The sequence below is a fragment of the Trypanosoma rangeli genome (assembly GCF_003719475.1).
Source record: "Trypanosoma rangeli strain AM80 chromosome Unknown Tra_15.4_contig_00190, whole genome shotgun sequence".
Classification (NCBI taxonomy): domain Eukaryota; phylum Euglenozoa; class Kinetoplastea; order Trypanosomatida; family Trypanosomatidae; genus Trypanosoma; species Trypanosoma rangeli.
This window is the reverse complement of record NW_021705937.1, coordinates 1-15783: the sequence shown is the minus strand read 5'-3', so window position 1 is coordinate 15783 and position 15783 is coordinate 1. Positions and strand designations below refer to the sequence as shown.

General features: G+C 55.0%; 6 protein-coding genes across 6 annotated transcripts, besides 16 other annotated features; all 6 read left to right on the top strand.

The window, feature by feature from the left end:
- Window positions 1-165: 165 nt before the first annotated feature.
- Window positions 166-194: a microsatellite.
- A 249-nt stretch (window positions 195-443) lies between these two features.
- Window positions 444-460: a microsatellite.
- Window positions 461-821: 361 nt separating this feature from the next.
- Window positions 822-856: a sequence feature (A-rich).
- A 35-nt stretch (window positions 857-891) lies between these two features.
- On the top strand, window positions 892-2265 carry TraAM80_05674 (uncharacterized protein; the record flags this gene model as incomplete). Its single annotated transcript, XM_029382547.1, has 1 exon — window positions 892-2265. One exon carries the CDS (start codon window positions 892-894, stop codon window positions 2263-2265), a length of 1374 nt encoding a protein of 457 aa, XP_029237544.1.
- A 170-nt stretch (window positions 2266-2435) lies between these two features.
- Window positions 2436-2500: a microsatellite.
- Window positions 2501-3004: 504 nt separating this feature from the next.
- TraAM80_05673 (putative kinesin) lies at window positions 3005-5881 on the top strand (the record flags this gene model as incomplete). Its single annotated transcript, XM_029382546.1, has 1 exon — window positions 3005-5881. The coding sequence occupies one exon, from the start codon at window positions 3005-3007 to the stop codon at window positions 5879-5881; it is 2877 nt and encodes a 958-aa protein (XP_029237543.1).
- A 50-nt stretch (window positions 5882-5931) lies between these two features.
- Window positions 5932-5963: a microsatellite.
- Window positions 5964-6001: 38 nt separating this feature from the next.
- Window positions 6002-6022: a microsatellite.
- Window positions 6023-6267: 245 nt separating this feature from the next.
- Window positions 6268-6759, top strand: TraAM80_05672 (uncharacterized protein; the record flags this gene model as incomplete). Its single annotated transcript, XM_029382545.1, has 1 exon — window positions 6268-6759. One exon carries the CDS (start codon window positions 6268-6270, stop codon window positions 6757-6759), a length of 492 nt encoding a protein of 163 aa, XP_029237542.1.
- Window positions 6760-6999: 240 nt separating this feature from the next.
- Window positions 7000-7035: a microsatellite.
- Window positions 7036-7237: 202 nt separating this feature from the next.
- Window positions 7238-7271: a microsatellite.
- Window positions 7272-7297: 26 nt separating this feature from the next.
- On the top strand, window positions 7298-9655 carry TraAM80_05671 (putative protein kinase; the record flags this gene model as incomplete). Its single annotated transcript, XM_029382544.1, has 1 exon — window positions 7298-9655. One exon carries the CDS (start codon window positions 7298-7300, stop codon window positions 9653-9655), a length of 2358 nt encoding a protein of 785 aa, XP_029237541.1.
- Window positions 9656-9943: 288 nt separating this feature from the next.
- Window positions 9944-9966: a microsatellite.
- Window positions 9967-10054: 88 nt separating this feature from the next.
- Window positions 10055-10093: a microsatellite.
- A 267-nt stretch (window positions 10094-10360) lies between these two features.
- Window positions 10361-10392: a microsatellite.
- A 113-nt stretch (window positions 10393-10505) lies between these two features.
- Window positions 10506-10544: a sequence feature (A-rich).
- A 692-nt stretch (window positions 10545-11236) lies between these two features.
- Window positions 11237-11269: a microsatellite.
- A 25-nt stretch (window positions 11270-11294) lies between these two features.
- On the top strand, window positions 11295-13940 carry TraAM80_05670 (uncharacterized protein; the record flags this gene model as incomplete). The annotated part of the gene is made up of 1 exon (XM_029382543.1): window positions 11295-13940. The coding sequence occupies one exon, from the start codon at window positions 11295-11297 to the stop codon at window positions 13938-13940; it is 2646 nt and encodes an 881-aa protein (XP_029237540.1).
- Window positions 13941-14060: 120 nt separating this feature from the next.
- Window positions 14061-14099: a microsatellite.
- A 519-nt stretch (window positions 14100-14618) lies between these two features.
- Window positions 14619-14653: a sequence feature (A-rich).
- Window positions 14654-15160: 507 nt separating this feature from the next.
- Window positions 15161-15216: a sequence feature (A-rich).
- Window positions 15217-15311: 95 nt separating this feature from the next.
- Window positions 15312-15752, top strand: TraAM80_05669 (uncharacterized protein; the record flags this gene model as incomplete). Its single annotated transcript, XM_029382542.1, has 1 exon — window positions 15312-15752. One exon carries the CDS (start codon window positions 15312-15314, stop codon window positions 15750-15752), a length of 441 nt encoding a protein of 146 aa, XP_029237539.1.
- Window positions 15753-15783: the final 31 nt, after the last annotated feature.

Here is a 15783-nt window from a genome sequence, read left to right as displayed (position 1 = left end):
TGCGGCGCTGTGCTACCTGCTGGCCTCTGTACCTACGGTACAGGGACGCGGAGAGAAGTCGCTGCGTCTGCTGAAGGGAGTGCTTCACCTCGACCCCAGCCACCTGCTACGCGAGGGATGCAGCTGCAATAGCCAACCTGGGCCATGATTTCATGTCCCGCGCAGTATATATATGTGTGTATATATATATATATGCTTTGTTTCTTTCTGCTTGCGATCTTTTATTTAATTTTGTAGCATGCATCTCGCCAGTACATTATAAAAGTGCAGAGGGGTGGGGAGTTTATTGGGTGTGTGTTCAGTTAGTTTTTGCCTTTGCTTACCTCACCCTGCTGTGTGTATTTTGTTTTTGTAGGGGGCTTGTTTTATCACCACTGTGGACTTGGCCACCGTTACATTTTTCTGCTTGTTACGTACGTGCGTGCGTGTATGGGGGGAGAATGTTTTTTTTTTTTTTTTTGTCTGTCAAAGGCGGAGCGCTCGTTTGCGCCTTTTGTTTCTAGTGCGGTGGCTTTGTGTGGGGCCAAGTTGGACATTTTTTTGCCAATTCACTCGCCTTCTTTTTTTTTTTTTGTCTTGCTTTCTCGCCTCCATGGTTGTCCTCCCTTTCCCTTCTCTTTTTTCACATGCACACGCACACACAGGCGTCCAGGTTCTCCTGCTGTGCGGTTTCCTCCTCGTCATGGATGTTGTTCTTCGGTCACGTGCACTTCCTCTTTGCTTTCTGTTTTCCCTCTTCTTTTTTGTCGTGTATGTTGTGAAGCATGAAGGGGGGCAGGACGTATTCATCTGCGTGTCACCCTTAGTTACGCCTAGGGCCGTTGTTTTTTTCTTTTTTGTTTTTATTATTGTTGTTGCTCTCTGTCTCGGGGCAGGTGGGGAGAGAGAGCCATGTTCGAGATTCTTCTGGAGGTTGCGTTTAGTATCCTTATTTGTGCCATCTTGGGCTACCACGTCTTCCTCAGCGTCTCCGTGGAGCGCACCGTGGGTGAGGAGGGTGATGCCGCTGCAGGAGGCCGTCACGGGGGCGGCGCGGGCGGTTACAACTCGCGGAGTCCGTCACCGCTTGGGCAAAGCCGCAAGTGCGAGGGGGCGATGTGGTGCAACGTGCTTGGACGATGGGTGGCCCTGCTCGTGCTGGGCGGCGGCTCGATTGACAAGGATGTCTGGACCGACCGCATTGCCTACTTCATTGAGAAGGGTGCAAAGCGGATTGACGGAGCAATAAAGCAAAGAGAAACGCGAGGGAGAGGAACCGCAGGCGGGGAAACGGGAGGGCGAACGTTGCGCTTGAGTACCGACTGTGTCCGATTGCTGCGCCTTGAGCTTGGGGGCGGTAGGCCTTTGAGCGGTGCGTTAAGCCCGCAGCAGCAACCACCGTACGGCGCGACGCAGCAGGTCTCTGGGTTAAATCACGCGCGGACAAACAGCGACGGCGTCCGTGCAGGTTGTATCCACTCGGAGTCGTCCGACGGCGCTGGTGCGGCAGCACCACTAATCGGTGTTGTCTTGCCACGCATAGCGCCTGCTGGAATTGTCTCGCTGGAGGCTCCATACACCGCAGTGACGTCTGAAGCGGCAGCAGAGGGTAGCGCAGCAGCGGCCGCAGCTACAATCCCAATGGGAATGCGGCAGTCGCTGCGGTGTTTTTCGGTGCCCCTCATATACGAGGACCACCACTTTGCGTTGCTACTGTTGTGTAATATTCCATTGTTTTTGGCGCTGCCTGCGGAGCTGAAAATTCCGGCGGATGTCTTGACGCTACGGTGTACCTTGTCCGTCCGTCGGGTTATCTTTAACGGCGTGCTGTACGCTGCCTTTTACGGTAACCTGGTGGAGCTTAGCTTTGCGCGCGAGCCGCAATTCACCGCCTCATTCGACGTTTCCTCTTCGAGGGGCCTTCCCCGACATCAGCCGAGGCCTCACCACGCGTACTTTTCTCAGGCCTCCCCCAGCAGCAGTGTTCGCGGTGTTGCTGGGGGAGAGGAGGTTGCCTCCCTCCCACCGCTGCCTCCATCCACAGCTTGTAACCCGTTGTCTGTGGGACACCGTTTCAAGGATAAGCTTCAGGAAATCGTCGACCTGGCGGTGAAGCGCTCCGTGCAGTCCATCACGTATCCGTGCGTCCTGCAGGGCGTGGTGAGGTCGAGTCGAATACTGACACCTAATGGTGGGGATGCCAGCGACGATCTTTCAGCGACGCCTCACGGCGACGGGCTAGTGACGTGGTCCTTGGCGAATGCAACTCTGCCGCTCTGCTGCTGACGGCCCGTGGGGCTGGCAAGAATGGCAATATTGTCACACGTCCCTCCGCGCCCACGTTGCCCTGCCTGTTTGCTTGCTTTATTGGTGGTTGACAGTGGTCTTCCCTGCCTTGTTTGCAGCATCTCTGCATCATGTCATTGCTATTTTATCGTGGCGCTGCGGGTGTCTCGCAACAACAACAGCAACCACTACTAGTACTACTACAGCAGCCACAGCAGCAGCAGGAACTGCAACAGGAAAAATAGAGGAAAAAAAAAAACTTGCACAACGCCGCTATCATTGCTTCGTCATCACGAGATTTCCTCCGTGGAACAGTGAATGTGGAGTTTTGGCAAAGGCAAAGAAATAACTGCACAGCCCCCATCCTCATTGCACAGACTGCGTCAGCACGTGGCGTATTCTAAATGTGGCCTCCTCACATCCTGCCGCCGCTGTTGTTTGGGCTCGTCTGTCGATCAGCGGTGGGCGGGAGGGTGTGTCCATGATTCCCCACGGCGTCGTTAGAGCTGCGCCTCCCGCTCGACGCACTTGGTCTCTTCTGTTGCCGCATATGTTTTTTTTTTTTTTATCCTCCTTCTCATCCTCTCACGTGCTCTGTTTTTATTCGTGTCAGTGCAAGAAATGGTCTTTTATATACGTATTGCACTCGTTCTCTTACTGCGTCTGTTGTCAGCCAAAAGAAAATAAAAGGGTAAAACGGCGGGGCTGTGGCCTTGGCGGTGTGCGGCCGTGCAGTAAAATGCGGGTTTACTGTCGGTTCGCACCACCGTGCGCGCTTGCGACATCGAGTGTGGAGCACGAGAAGCCGGACGCACACGCATCTTTGCTGCCACCCCCCATGCTGCTGTTGTCGCTGCGGGGAGACAGTGGAGGCGGACAACACACAGTTATACTGGCAGACCCTCGCACCGGCAGCATGGCCTCGTCTACGTGTCGCCGTGTCTTCCTCCCTCCGTGTATGCCGCCCGGTGTAGGCGGCGCCCCGCTGTCAACCACCGATGCGTCCCCATGCACGGCAAAGGGGAAAAATCAACAGGAGGAACTGTTTGACGAAATTGTTCGTCCCTTGTTGGGTGATTTGATTTCCGGCAAGCCGTGTACGTTTCTTGCCTACGGGCAGACAGCAACAGGGAAAACGTATACGATGTTTGGGCCGAACGCTGGCGGCGACGACAGCGCTCCTCGGCGGCAGAAAAAAGAACTTGGAATAATTACGCGTGGTGAAGCCGACACACTTGGTCAGGAAGAAGAGGAAGAGGAAGAAGGAATTGTACCGCGACTGCTCCGTGCCATCTTTGTCGCACCTGGTGCTGCTGTTGAGCAGCAACGACCCGTCGTTGCTGCGGTGGATTTATCGTGTCTAGAGGTGTACAACGAATGCGTTACCGACCTGGTGGCTCTTTTGCTGCAGCAGCATTCAAGGAAGGCAGCTACTTTCAAGAAGAAGGACAGAAGCTGCGGCGCTGTGTGCGACGACGTTGTCGGCGAGGCAGCGTGGCAGGCGTGGCTGCGGTACGAGCAGCGGGGCCGCCCGGAGGAGGGGCGCGGCACCTTGTGGAGCTCAGCATTTGAAACGACGGCGCCGCTCGGGCCCGCTGCAATGGAGGCGGTGCCACAAAAGGTGATGTACAGGGCGACTGAAAAGGCAAAAGTGATGCGGTCTGTGCTGCGACTTCGGTGTGAGTCCGCGGCGGAGTGCGGTGCCCTGCTGCGCGAAGTGCTGGCGCTGCGAAATCGCAGCCAAACAGAGCGGAATCTCCGTTCCTCACGGAGTCATTTAGTGCTGCGGCTTGGGCTTCGCGGTGCTGCGGAGGGGGCGGACCCAATTGGCGAGTCTGTTTTTGTCGACCTCGCCGGGTCAGAGACGTACCGGGATCAGGTGTGGGCTGCTGGCGACGTCGCCACGGAGTATGACGCTGCCATGGCGCTCCCATCGCCGCTGCAGGCGTCGCTGACCGATGCTCCCCTCGCGGCGTCAACCTTCACCTCAAACCGTTGCGACAGCAGTGGTCTGACGGCGGTGCAGCGCGGTGTCCTCCGCACATGCGAGATGCGGCACATCAACGTTTCCCTTCTAGCGCTGCGCAAAGTGGTGCGGGCTCTTCAAGCCGCCACCGCTTCCGCCTCCTCCACTTCTTCTTCTTCCTTTTTGTCGTCTGTCAGGCGTGTTCCTTTCAGAGACAGCATGCTCACCACCATCCTGGAGCCGTTTCTTACCCCTGGCGCAGCGTCGGCCGTGACGTGGGTGGTGTGCTGCTCATGCAGACAGTGTGACTTCCACGAGACCGTAGAGTCGCTCCGCCTGGGCGCAGAGGCCGCCGCCACAGCCACATGTGTGCAGCTTTGCCCACCCTTTCCTTTTGCGCGTGTTGCACAGGAAGGTGATAGGGGCAGTGTGGCTAGCAGCAATCGAGGCACCAGCGTAGAGGCGCTAGTGGGCACAAGAGATGCGCCTCCTGATCGAAACGTGTCCCAAGCAGATATTGCGGCAACTGGCCCCGTTATTCAACGGGGCCGCGGCAAGACGCTTTTCGACCCAGCGGTGGTGGCATTGTCCGTGGAGGGGTCAGGTGGTGGCCGTTGTCGATGTTCAGGTGATACGGAGGAACACAACGGTAGCGAGGGAGAAGGGAGAGACGAATTGGCGGCATACAAGCAGTACGCACTCCAGCTACTTGAGCAGTGTACGACACTATGCGAACGCTACGATGAGTGTGTGGGAGAACTTGTCCGCACCAAACAGGCCATGGCGTCGCGCGACCGCGAAATCGACCGGCTTCGGAAGGCATTGACAGAAAATGGCGGTCAGCAGAAACTCTTGGAGGGGCCAGCGTCACCGCCATTGCCGACATCCATCGCACCGGATGAGAACCTCCCGCCGGAGCCCCCTGCATGGCTGCGCAAAGGTGTGATGTCTTCGAAAAGGAATGATATCGCGTCACTGTTGTGCGGTAGTTGCGCCGTGCAGAAGAAGCCATCACCCGTCGTCACAAGCGAAGCAGTAGACGTGGTGGGGGCTGGCGCAGAAGAAGTGGCAGCAGCAGCAGCAGAGGAGGATCTGTTTGTGGAATCTATCCTTAAGCGTTGCTGCGTTCAACACGATCCCGCACCTGTTGCTTGTAAACCTAGTGAGGCCTCCGTGCGGGATGGCAAGCGCAATGCACTGTTATTGACGCCCTCTGTTTCCACCACCATCGCCACGACGAGTGGTGAGGTGGCAGCTCCTTCCGAGAGTGCCTACAGCATGCGAACCCCGCACCGCACAGGAGGAGGTTCTTCAAGTCTTTTGAAGGGGCAGAATCGTCGTGAGCACGTTGTGTCATTTGTTTCCCCCAGTAGTCACGGCGCCGTGCCGCTGACACAGCTGGCGGAGAACCGTCACCCGCGCCGGATGTTTCCTCCGCCATCACGTTCTGCGCTTTGCATTCAATCGACTGTATCGCAGAGGAAACCACCGTTCGAGGCCCTTGTCACCGCAGACACACAGGCAATTGCTGGAGCACATGCAGACGGTGATGTCAGAATTCTCCAGCAGTTGCTGTTGCGGGGTGCAGCCCTTGTTGGAGGGGCTTCGCAGAAGCCCCTCGTTGAGGAAGGCAATGAAGAAGAAGCATGATTCTGATGGTGCCTGGTGCTCACTCTGAATACCAGTTGCAAGGTTTACCGTTGTTAGTTGATGTTTGTTCGTTTGTTTGTTTTAGAATCATTTTGCTCGCGATGGACGTCTTCTCGCTTTGTGCGTGGGTGGGTGGGTGGGGAGGGGAGTTTTGTAGACGAGTCAGTCACCTATGATTTCACCATGTGTATAAGGAAAGGAAAACAGTTGTAGTAAACATGGGAATTGAGAGATGAAGTGGTTGCAGGTGCGTGGGTGTATGCGTGTGTGTATCTTCTTGGAGCACAATGGTGCGGTGGAGAAGTGGAAGTTGCCGATCGTGCCTTTTCTTCACTTTGACTTGTGCGTTGTAGAGTGCTCCTTGCTTAGGCGTTACTCCTGGCACCATGACGTTTGTCTTTGAGGCCCGACGTCTTCCCTTTGGCGACGGCGTGGGACCAATGTACGGCCCAAGTCCCATGGATCCCGGCAGCATGGATGCAGCACGGCTGAACGGGCTCCCACGGTGGAAGCGGCGACTGTTGCCGCATGTGTTAAACGTTGTGGAACAGTTTTACACCCCCGCCGCGTCGCTGGAACTGGACGCTGAACTGCAGGGCTGGACGGTGGCGCTTCGCATTGTGGAGGAGCTGCCGGAGCTGGAGATGGCCTACAGCCGTATCCTGGAGTTTCGTAAGCGACAGCGCGCGGGCGATATGACGGAGGAGGAGCTGATGATGGAGGAGCTGCTGCGTGAACGCATGGGCAGCGACTACTGCAGGGATACAGACGACGACATCGACATTGCCATGTGCTTTAACGTGGACGGCGCGGTGGTGAGCATTGGCTCTGCCGACATGTTTGGCGGCCACGGCTATCATGCGATGCGGCAGCCGTGATGGTGGTGGTGGTGGATGGCCGGCCAGCAGCCCTGGCGATGCGAAACGGTGCCACTTAACTAACTGGTGGGGGGAAGAGCACCGACGGCGGCAGTGAAAGATGGAAGGAAAAAAAATCGTTTGTTTCTTTACTTCTTCCTGTTAAACCTCACTGCGTCCCTCTAGATGCCACTGTCTGTCTATGTGGTGCAAAGGCCATCCGCGTTGGAGGAGGCTGCGGGAGTGTCAATTGCCCTGTTGCTCCCTTCTTCCTCCTCCTCCTCCTCGCCTCCTCCTAGTGTCAGGGCCGTGTGTTGCTCTCAACTGCGTGGGAGAGTGGGCTGTGCGTGGGGTTCTCGCTCGCTCTCGACGGTGTGGGGCTGGCTCAGGTAAAGCCGTAAGTTAAAGCCGAAAAGGGAAAAAAAGCGAAGACGGATTTTTTTTAAAAAAAAGTGGGAGTCACGCAGCAGCGGACGACAATTAAGAGTAGAGCGGACACCTTTCTCTTTCTTTCTCTCTCTCTCTCTCTCTCTGGCAAACGTTTCAGTGACGGCTGTGCATGGACTCAGGCGCGCCAAAGGGTGCGTCGCAGATGGCCCAGCCAACCTCGCTGCGGCAGGGAAGCGGCGCTGCTGTCCCGCACGAGCAACAGCGGCTGGAGTCATCGCCTCACACATCGGATCCGGGAAAGTCAGCCATGCGTCGCGGCGACAGTTCACCCGCCTCGATACCACCACCACCACCATTGCGGTCTTCGTCATCGTCTCTCTTCAGGGACACAAGGCACCACCTTCTCTTGAGAGATACGGTAGGTGGCAGCGACGACGAGGAAAACGAAGATGGGAGTGGGGCGGGCCGTTGTGTTTGCTTGCTAGAACCAACGCCCCCACCTGCAGGTGGGGGTCTCTTCGAGGCGGTGCATTTGGAGCCACCGCCGCCACCACTACAGGCACAACAACCACAACAGCAGCAGCAGCAGCAGCTGTCAGCTGATGAGAAGCGAGCGGCTTCCGATGCAAATGCTGCCTCGTTCGGGAGGACACATGTCAACCTGCGAGGGATGGAACCCAAGCCGCCCCTTGCAGCAACACCCGCAGTAGCGTGTGATACACACGCGAGTTACAGCACTGGAGCAAGACGAACGTTGCGTCTCTCGCGTCGCCCCTCCGCCGTAGCGGCGACAGAGGAGCAAGGGAAGCGACGTGAAACACTTCCTTTGACAACGGGAGGAGGAGCCACCGTACAGGCCGGTAATTCCTTGATTCCAGCGCTCCCTCAACAGCTGGACGTTGCGAGGGCAATGGCGGGGTCTAGCAGTGAGGTACGGGAGGAAGCGTCGAGGGTTGGAGGCATGTTCCAACAGCCGCCGTTGGTGGGGCCTCCCACGACAGGTCCGACGAACTTGACGGGGGAAGAGGCCCCACCAACGGCGAAGCGTCAGCGTAATTCCACAGATTGGGGAGAATTGATGTCGCCCACCCCCACACCGCAGGGTATGTACAGCTGTGGTTGCTCGCCGAGCGTACGACGCCACAGCAGGACGGGCGTCCCTTTGCCCTCCGGCCCCACCCCGATTGACTTCAGTTCAGTAACTGACTATGTCGAGACAAAGTACGAGGTGAAGGCAAAAATCAGTGAGGGGACCTACGGCGAGGTGTACGTTGGACGCTGCCTTGCTACCGGAGAAACCGTGGCGTTAAAGCGACTGAAGGTGCTCCATGGCCTGGATGGATTTCCAATCACGTCGCTTCGAGAAGTCATCGCCCTACGACACATCAATAACGCTCGTGAAAACGCCATCACTTCCGAGACGGATAGCAGCACCAAAAAGGACCCCATTGAGGAGGTGATAAGTCTGCGGGATGTGTTATTGTCGCGCACGTCTCATGACATTTATCTCGTATTTCCGTATGCGTCGTGCAGCATCGCAGGTTTGCTTCAGCGACGATTTTCCTTCACCGAGCGGGATATTGCATATGTGTTTACGAAGCTTCTCAGGGCCTTGACGAAGTTGCATGCTATGGGCATTATCCACCGTGATGTCAAGGCCGACAATGTACTGATGAACTACGATGGTCAGGTGCGGCTTGGGGACTTTGGCCTCTGCGTGTTTGAAGGGTCGGGTCGGCGCGCCCTAACGCCGAGTCTTATCAACCTCTCCTATCGCCCACCGGAGATGTTGCTGGGAAGCACCTCTTACGACGTCAAGGTGGACATCTGGTCCGTCGGCTGCTTTCTCGCCCAAATGTATCTGCGCACCCCGCCGTTTTTTCTCGCCAACCGACGCCACGCAGCTGATGGCGGTCCTGCAAGAGGCGGCCACGTGGGCGGGCGTCAACAGCAGCCGCAGGACAATTATCAACATCGGCGGGCGGAGATGGAGCTGGAGCAGCTGTCGCTTATCACTGATGTTCTCGGGCCGCTCTCCAGTGCCAGCCCTGATGCCTTTCCACAGGAGCTGTGTCAGCGCTCCGCTCAGCTTGAGCAGCTGCGAAAGGCCCTTGCCACCACTTCCGCCTCATCCTTGTCCTCCTTCACCCCATCGCTTGGCTCCCTCTTTCAGCCGAGTTTTCTCTACATGGAGTTTCACGGGTTTGCGGCGTGGTTTATGGCCACGGCGGAGCACCGCCGCCGCGACCCCTCGCATCTGCTTCCATCGAAGGAATGCGTCGATGTGCTGACGGCCATCTTCCAGCTTGACCCACGCAAGCGACCGACAGCGGCGCAGCTTCTGGAGATGCCTTTCTTTGACCTTCACCGCAGCGCACCGCGGCGAGTCGCAGCGCACGGCGGACTGAATAAAGAACGGCTCTCCGAGAATGAACTTATTGAGCGGCACATCCAACGCGAGATTTCCGAGAAACTGCTGCGGTACCATGACAGTCACATTGCACCGACTACAGAGAGAGGCAAGTAACGAGGTAAAGAAGAGAGAGGGGGATTAATATATGTGAATGTATGAATGGGTGCCCGGGCAGGATAAAAATGGCTGCTGGATTGCGTCTGTGGAGGGAGCGCAAACAAGGGCGATTGATGCTAAAAGGAATGATGGAAAAGTGGTGGGTGGTGGGCAGGGGAAACAATGGAGAGAGAGAGAGACGTCATGACGGCGCCCACTGCGGCAGCACGAAGGGGAGAGACAGCAAGGAGGAAAAATCTCGTTTCTTTGTTTTGTCTGTTGTAACTGGTAACACTGAGGAAGCGTGTCGTGGTGGTGGTGGTGAGTGGCACTGGGGAAATGTCTGTTTGTGCGCGTGCATTCATGTAGACATGCATGTGGTGACAAGTGGCGGCCGCAGTTGGGGTGAGGCGGCGGAGGAAGTCAAGGAAGGAAGGAAGGAACTGGACGGAGGGAGATGCATGTACGCAATGCACGAGACGAGACGAGGAGTAGACGGAGATCGTAACTTCAGCATTTTATTTTTAAAAAATAAAATAATAATAAACAAAGAAATTTGACAAATACGTCACGCATCACTGACTTCCCTCTTCTCTTACACTTGCCGGCCTCCGTTGCGCATGTCCTGTTTCTCTTCTTCTCTTTTTTCCTTCCTTATTGTCGTTGTTATTACTGTGGATGAATACTGTTCGTTCTGCGGTTTGTCACCGGCCTCAAGTCCACATATATATATATATATATATATATATATATATTGCACCTGTCTGAGCTGCGTGTGAGTTTGTGGATGGGGATATGCAGCCACACGCATGCATTTCTATACGTTTATAGACGTGCATGTCTATTGGGGATGTTTCCAATGGTCCACTTTATTATTAGTTTTTTTTTTCTGTTTTTTTTTTTTCTTCCGCTTTGGCGCCTGTGGTTTGAAGGTCTTGTTTTGTCGCAGGAGTGAGGCCCTCCCATCCCCTCTCACCCCTCCCCTGTCTTGCTCAGATTGCTCCTCTCCACACATTCCTCTGGATCTTTTCTCTGTGGTGTTGTTTGCCCACGTTGGCCTGCTGCTTCGCTGGCGCCTCCACCACCTCCGCACTTTCTCTCACCCTTTGTATGTCCGTGCGGTGGCGCAGGGCGGCACACGGAGGTGGGCACATCGCATTAGTGCCGCCGCGTCGTGTGGCAAATAGAACCCGCACATAGAGAAGAAAGGTAAAGTAAGAAAAAAGAAAAAAAGGTTCGTCCGTGCGTGTGTCTTTCTGCTGGGAGCAAAACAAAAAAAAGGGGGGGGCGGAGGCGCGTGCTTGCCCGCTTGTCTTCTTTGGTGCGTAGCGACTGGGCCGGGTTTATCGCTTCGTTGCCGCAGCCCACCTCCTTCGGTAGCTGAGAGCCTCTCAACAGTGGGCAGCGGGAACGGAAAGGCTGTTGCTGTTGTTGTTTTTACGCTTAGTGATCTTCTTTGGACGCCCTTCCTACTTGCGTCTCTGGTGGTGGCTAGCATACACCACTCACCCCGGCACGGCTGCTTCCTCCACTGGCAAAACTTAGCCCGCCAGTAGGAACGAAAGAGAGGCACTGCCGCCGCCTCTCGTTGTGTGTGTAGTTGTTGTTATTGTTATTGTTAGGGCTATTGTTGTCATCGTTTATCTGAAAAGGTGCAATGAGGGAAAAGAAACTGACGCCGCGGCAAAGGCGCACCCATTGTTTTATTGGATTGGGAATCTTTTGCGCGATATTTATGGCGGTGTTCATTTCAGTCCCCATCGCACTGTATGAGGCCAGGCATCAACGCATGCGGGATGCAAGGTGGCGCGAGGAAGTGACTGAGGCTGAAAAGCTGGTTTCAGTGTTTACTGACGCCATGAACGGCGTCATTTCCACGGTGTACGCGCACGAGGGACTTGTCATGGGTTCCATAAAAGTCATACCGCCATTTAACGCCTCAGTGGAGGCGCGAACTAAAAATCAGAATTTTCCCGGATTCAACCTAGTTGCCTCCTACTTCAACTCCTCGCAGCATTTGGCGTTGCAGGTCCTTGCCCCAGGCGGCGTGGCGCTGCACCTGTTCCCGATGGTAAACACCATCCTTATGAGGGATTTTCTGAATGACTATAGTATGGGCTCGCCCACGCCAATCCAGACAGTGGACACCGCACGGACTGCCGTGTTGGGTCCACTGTACAACTCCCTTCCTAGTCTTAATGCGCTATGGCAACTGTTTGTGCGTGGATCAATCTACAACGCCACAAGAGTTGCGGATGAGACCAGAGTGAATTTCTGGGGATTCTCTATTGCTGTGCTGAGCCTGGATAGCCTGATGGATGAAAATCTACGTGGAACGCATTTCTGGAAAAATGAAATGGAATACCTCATCTACACCACTGATGAAACATCGCAGCGCATCATTCCCATTCGTTTTTCGAGGGGAAAAAATCTTACAGATGAGGGGTTTAGGAAATTTATTGAAACCGGAACAACTAGATCGGTCTTGGGATCATCCCGTGCCTGGTATGTATGCATGCGAGGAAATCATCAGGACAATAACCCTACAAAAACGACTATTGCCCTCATTGTCGTCTTCGCTGTGCTGCTTTCTATCCTCATATTTACCGGCGGTGCCTCCGCTGTGTTGCTGTGTCTAAAAGAATATGACGGAGTTGCTCATGCTCCCAAGGTGACACCTTTTGCATTGGCCGTTATTGGTCTTTGTAATGCGGAACGGTTGTGGGAGTTGGCACCAGATCATATGCTAGTGGTTTCTGAGCGATTGGCAGCGCTGCAGCGGCGACACATTATTCGTCATAATGTCTACGAGGCAATGCAGTTGCACCCGTATAGTACCACGGTTGCCGCACGTTCAGTAGATGCGGCAGTGCGGATTTGTTTTTCTCTTATTGAAGAATTGCAGTCCCAACCGATTGATGAACCGCTTCGGGAATTGTTGGGTGAGGATGGAAGTATATTTATTGCCTGTGCGGTGCATTGGTGCATGGACGCCACGGTACGAGTAGAGAGCAGTAGCGACACCGTTCGCTACGAGGGGCCGGATTTGGTCTACTGCGGTCGGATGTGGATGTTTGCCGCACCAAACAAGGTCACTATCAGCCGCGCCGCACGGGAGATGGCGCTGCAGATGGAAGGTGTACAAATCGTCCCGCTTGCGAGTGTCTTCCTACGTGGAGTGGAGAAGCGGCAGGAGTTGTTCACTGTCACCAACCCGCAAAGCAAGCGACTTGCACAGGCCTCCAGGTGCGCCGGTGAACGGGTAGGCCCCACCATGCAATGCTCCTCCCTTGTCACTGAACTTAGGCAGGATGACAATCCGCTTTCCCTTGGCAGGGAGGCCTTTGCCAGCGCCAGTCTGTGCCCCGTCAACGTTGCCGAGCTGCGTGCGGCGGCCTCCAGTGTCTCTTCCGCGGGGCTCGGTAAAGAGGTCGCCGAGGTCGGAGGGCGGCGTGGCGGTAATGGCGTCCGTGTTGGCGGCGATGACTCGCCTGAGCAATACCTGCCGGATGGAAAGCGAAGGCGCAAACATTCCAGCCAGTCCAATGTGCCGAAGACGCTCATTGAATTGCTTCCAACCGAGGCTGTTGAGATGTACCGGCTCTCGATGGATGAGAGCCGCACGCGAGCGCATTCGACCACAGCGGATGGGGAGCAACAGGGGCGGACGATAGTGAAGGGCTGCGGGCACGGCCCTGTGACGCGAGGCAGCACCACCGTTTGGAATATTAAAAAGGCCAGGCCAAATGAGAAAAACTCTGGAGCAAGTAGTGACACGGGCCATGTGGAGGATTCGCATGAGGGTGACATTGTGACGGAGGCAATGCGGCGCCCAATCATCCCCGCCTTTGTTGACGCCCATCTTCGCGCCATATTTGAGCGGCATGCTGTGATTTTGGACTTCAGCTACAACTCAGTCCGTACAGTCGTCTTCTACTTTTATTCTGCGTTCAAGCTGCTGCTGAAACCGCTCGCTGCACCTGAGCGCAACAACGTCTTTCGCCGCCTTGTCATTGCCTTTGGGATACCAAGCGAGAATGTCTTGGAACACCTTGCGGTGCGGTGTGTGCTGCGGTACATTCGGCAGTCGGAGGAGGTACGCTCAATGCTCTGGAACCGCGAACAGCAGATGCGACTGCGCTCGTTGGCGAAAAGTGCACCGACATCATTAGTGATGGTTGATAGTAGCAGCACGAATCCCGTGAGCGAAGACTCCTTGGTGGGGTCGTTGACAAATTGTCCTGCCGAACATGGCGGACCCAACGCGGAGGACAGTTGGCGGGATGGAAAGACGCAGGAATGAAAGTGAATAATAAGCACACGCACACACGCAAAGAAAAAGGAAAAATACGTTTTGTTTCCTACTACGCAGGGAGGTGGCGGGAGGGAGGAGGTGAGAAAAACGTTGAAGGCAAAGAAGACGAAGAAAAAAAAGAAAAAAAGGAAAAAAAGAAAAAAAAAATGGTGATAACGTAACGCGCCAATGATGGCAAGAGGGAATTACCTGCTCGGGTGGGGGGGGTGGGGAGTGAGTGAGTCCGTTAGAGTGAGAAAAAGTCCCGAGTGTGTGGATCCACCGGTCGGACCCGCTTCTCTCACTTTCTCCCGCACCGTCCTGCTGTACAACATATACAGCATTTTGCCAACTTTGCGAAACCAGTTCCTTCACCGAGTCGTTTTATTTGTGTGTCTGTGTACATATTGGTTTGTGTTCTTTTGACGTTTCGGTTTCCCGTTTGCGGTGCAAACAGGCGGGGAGAGGGCAGAGGAAAGCAACAGAACGAAGTAAATGTCAATGCGTGCATGCATAGTAAACACATGCGCACACACACGTAAACAAGTAAGTATATATTTGGATATAGATGTTTTTATATTTATTTTGATGAAAAAGTTAAATGTCACAAATCGAAATTGATTCTTGACGCAATACGACAGAGAGGCCACGTAAGACTGTTGATTCGGTCTTTGAGTTGGAGGTAATTTTTTGTTTTTGTTTTCTTTCCGTTTTAATGTTTGGGCACACGTATATGCACACACACGCAGAGAGAGTGGGAGAGGCGGAGTTACTGCCTTGACACGAGGAGGCTGCACGTAATGCGAAGACGGGCAAAAGGTAGAGGGCAACTAACGCCGGTGGCCGAGCAAACCCCCATCGGGCGGTATACGGAGCTGCACAGGCAGTTATGCGTGCATACTTTTGTGTGTGTGTGTTGTGTTTACTTCTATTCAGTGTTTGTTTGTGGTGTTGCAGCTGCATCCCTTCTTTATTGCTCCTTTTTTTTTTTGCTCATTTATTCCATGCTGGAGGTATTCCGTGAGAGCCGTGCAGATAGTTTTGTATTGCTTGGCCACACACACAGCCGCGCCCACGGTTCTACATGGCGGTGTTGTCGGCCTTGCGCAACGATGGGCATGCACGCATTACAAATATGCGTGTGCGTTGGTGTGGGGTCTGCGTGTTTTCCTCCACCTCTCTTTTCATGGGGGGAGTATCACATGCAGCGACGTCAAAGAAGCATACACTTGTGTGTTTGTTGTTGTTTTTTTTCTTTTTTTTTCTTTTTGATCTGTCTTGTTGTCGCCGCGCCACGCACTGCCGCAACCCACAACAACAAATAATTTTGAGTAGTGTTTAAGCGGGGTAGAAAAAGAGGGGGCGCACAAAGCGGCAAGGATGGTGCGGTGCAGAGGGCGAATCTCGCACGAGTGTCTTGTTCAGCTGCAGGTGGTCACTTCCCGCGGAGGAGGAGGGGCGAGCAAAGGGGCGGGGGAGGAGTCGTTGCCGCTGCTTGATGTGTCTGCGCTTTGCGAGGAGATTGGGTGTAGGATGCGTTTTTTGTGCGGCCTGGCGGTGGCGGCGAACGCTGCAGGGATTCAGGTGATGGGTGTGCGGCACGACACGGCTGGTGTGTACAACGTGGTGGTGCGTCTCCCACAGGCGTCGCCGTTGGCCGTGACGGCGCTGCGTGCGGCGTGTGCGTCGACGGCGCTGGGGCCCGTGGTGGCTGGGAGGGCGGAAGCGACGCGGCAGAAACGTGAGCGCCAGGAGGGCACGGCGATGACGATGCCCGTTGCGGTGCGGGTGCTTCACTTGAAGGGTGTTGCGGCGGCGTAAGTGTCGGCAACGTCTCGTTTTTTTGTTTTTT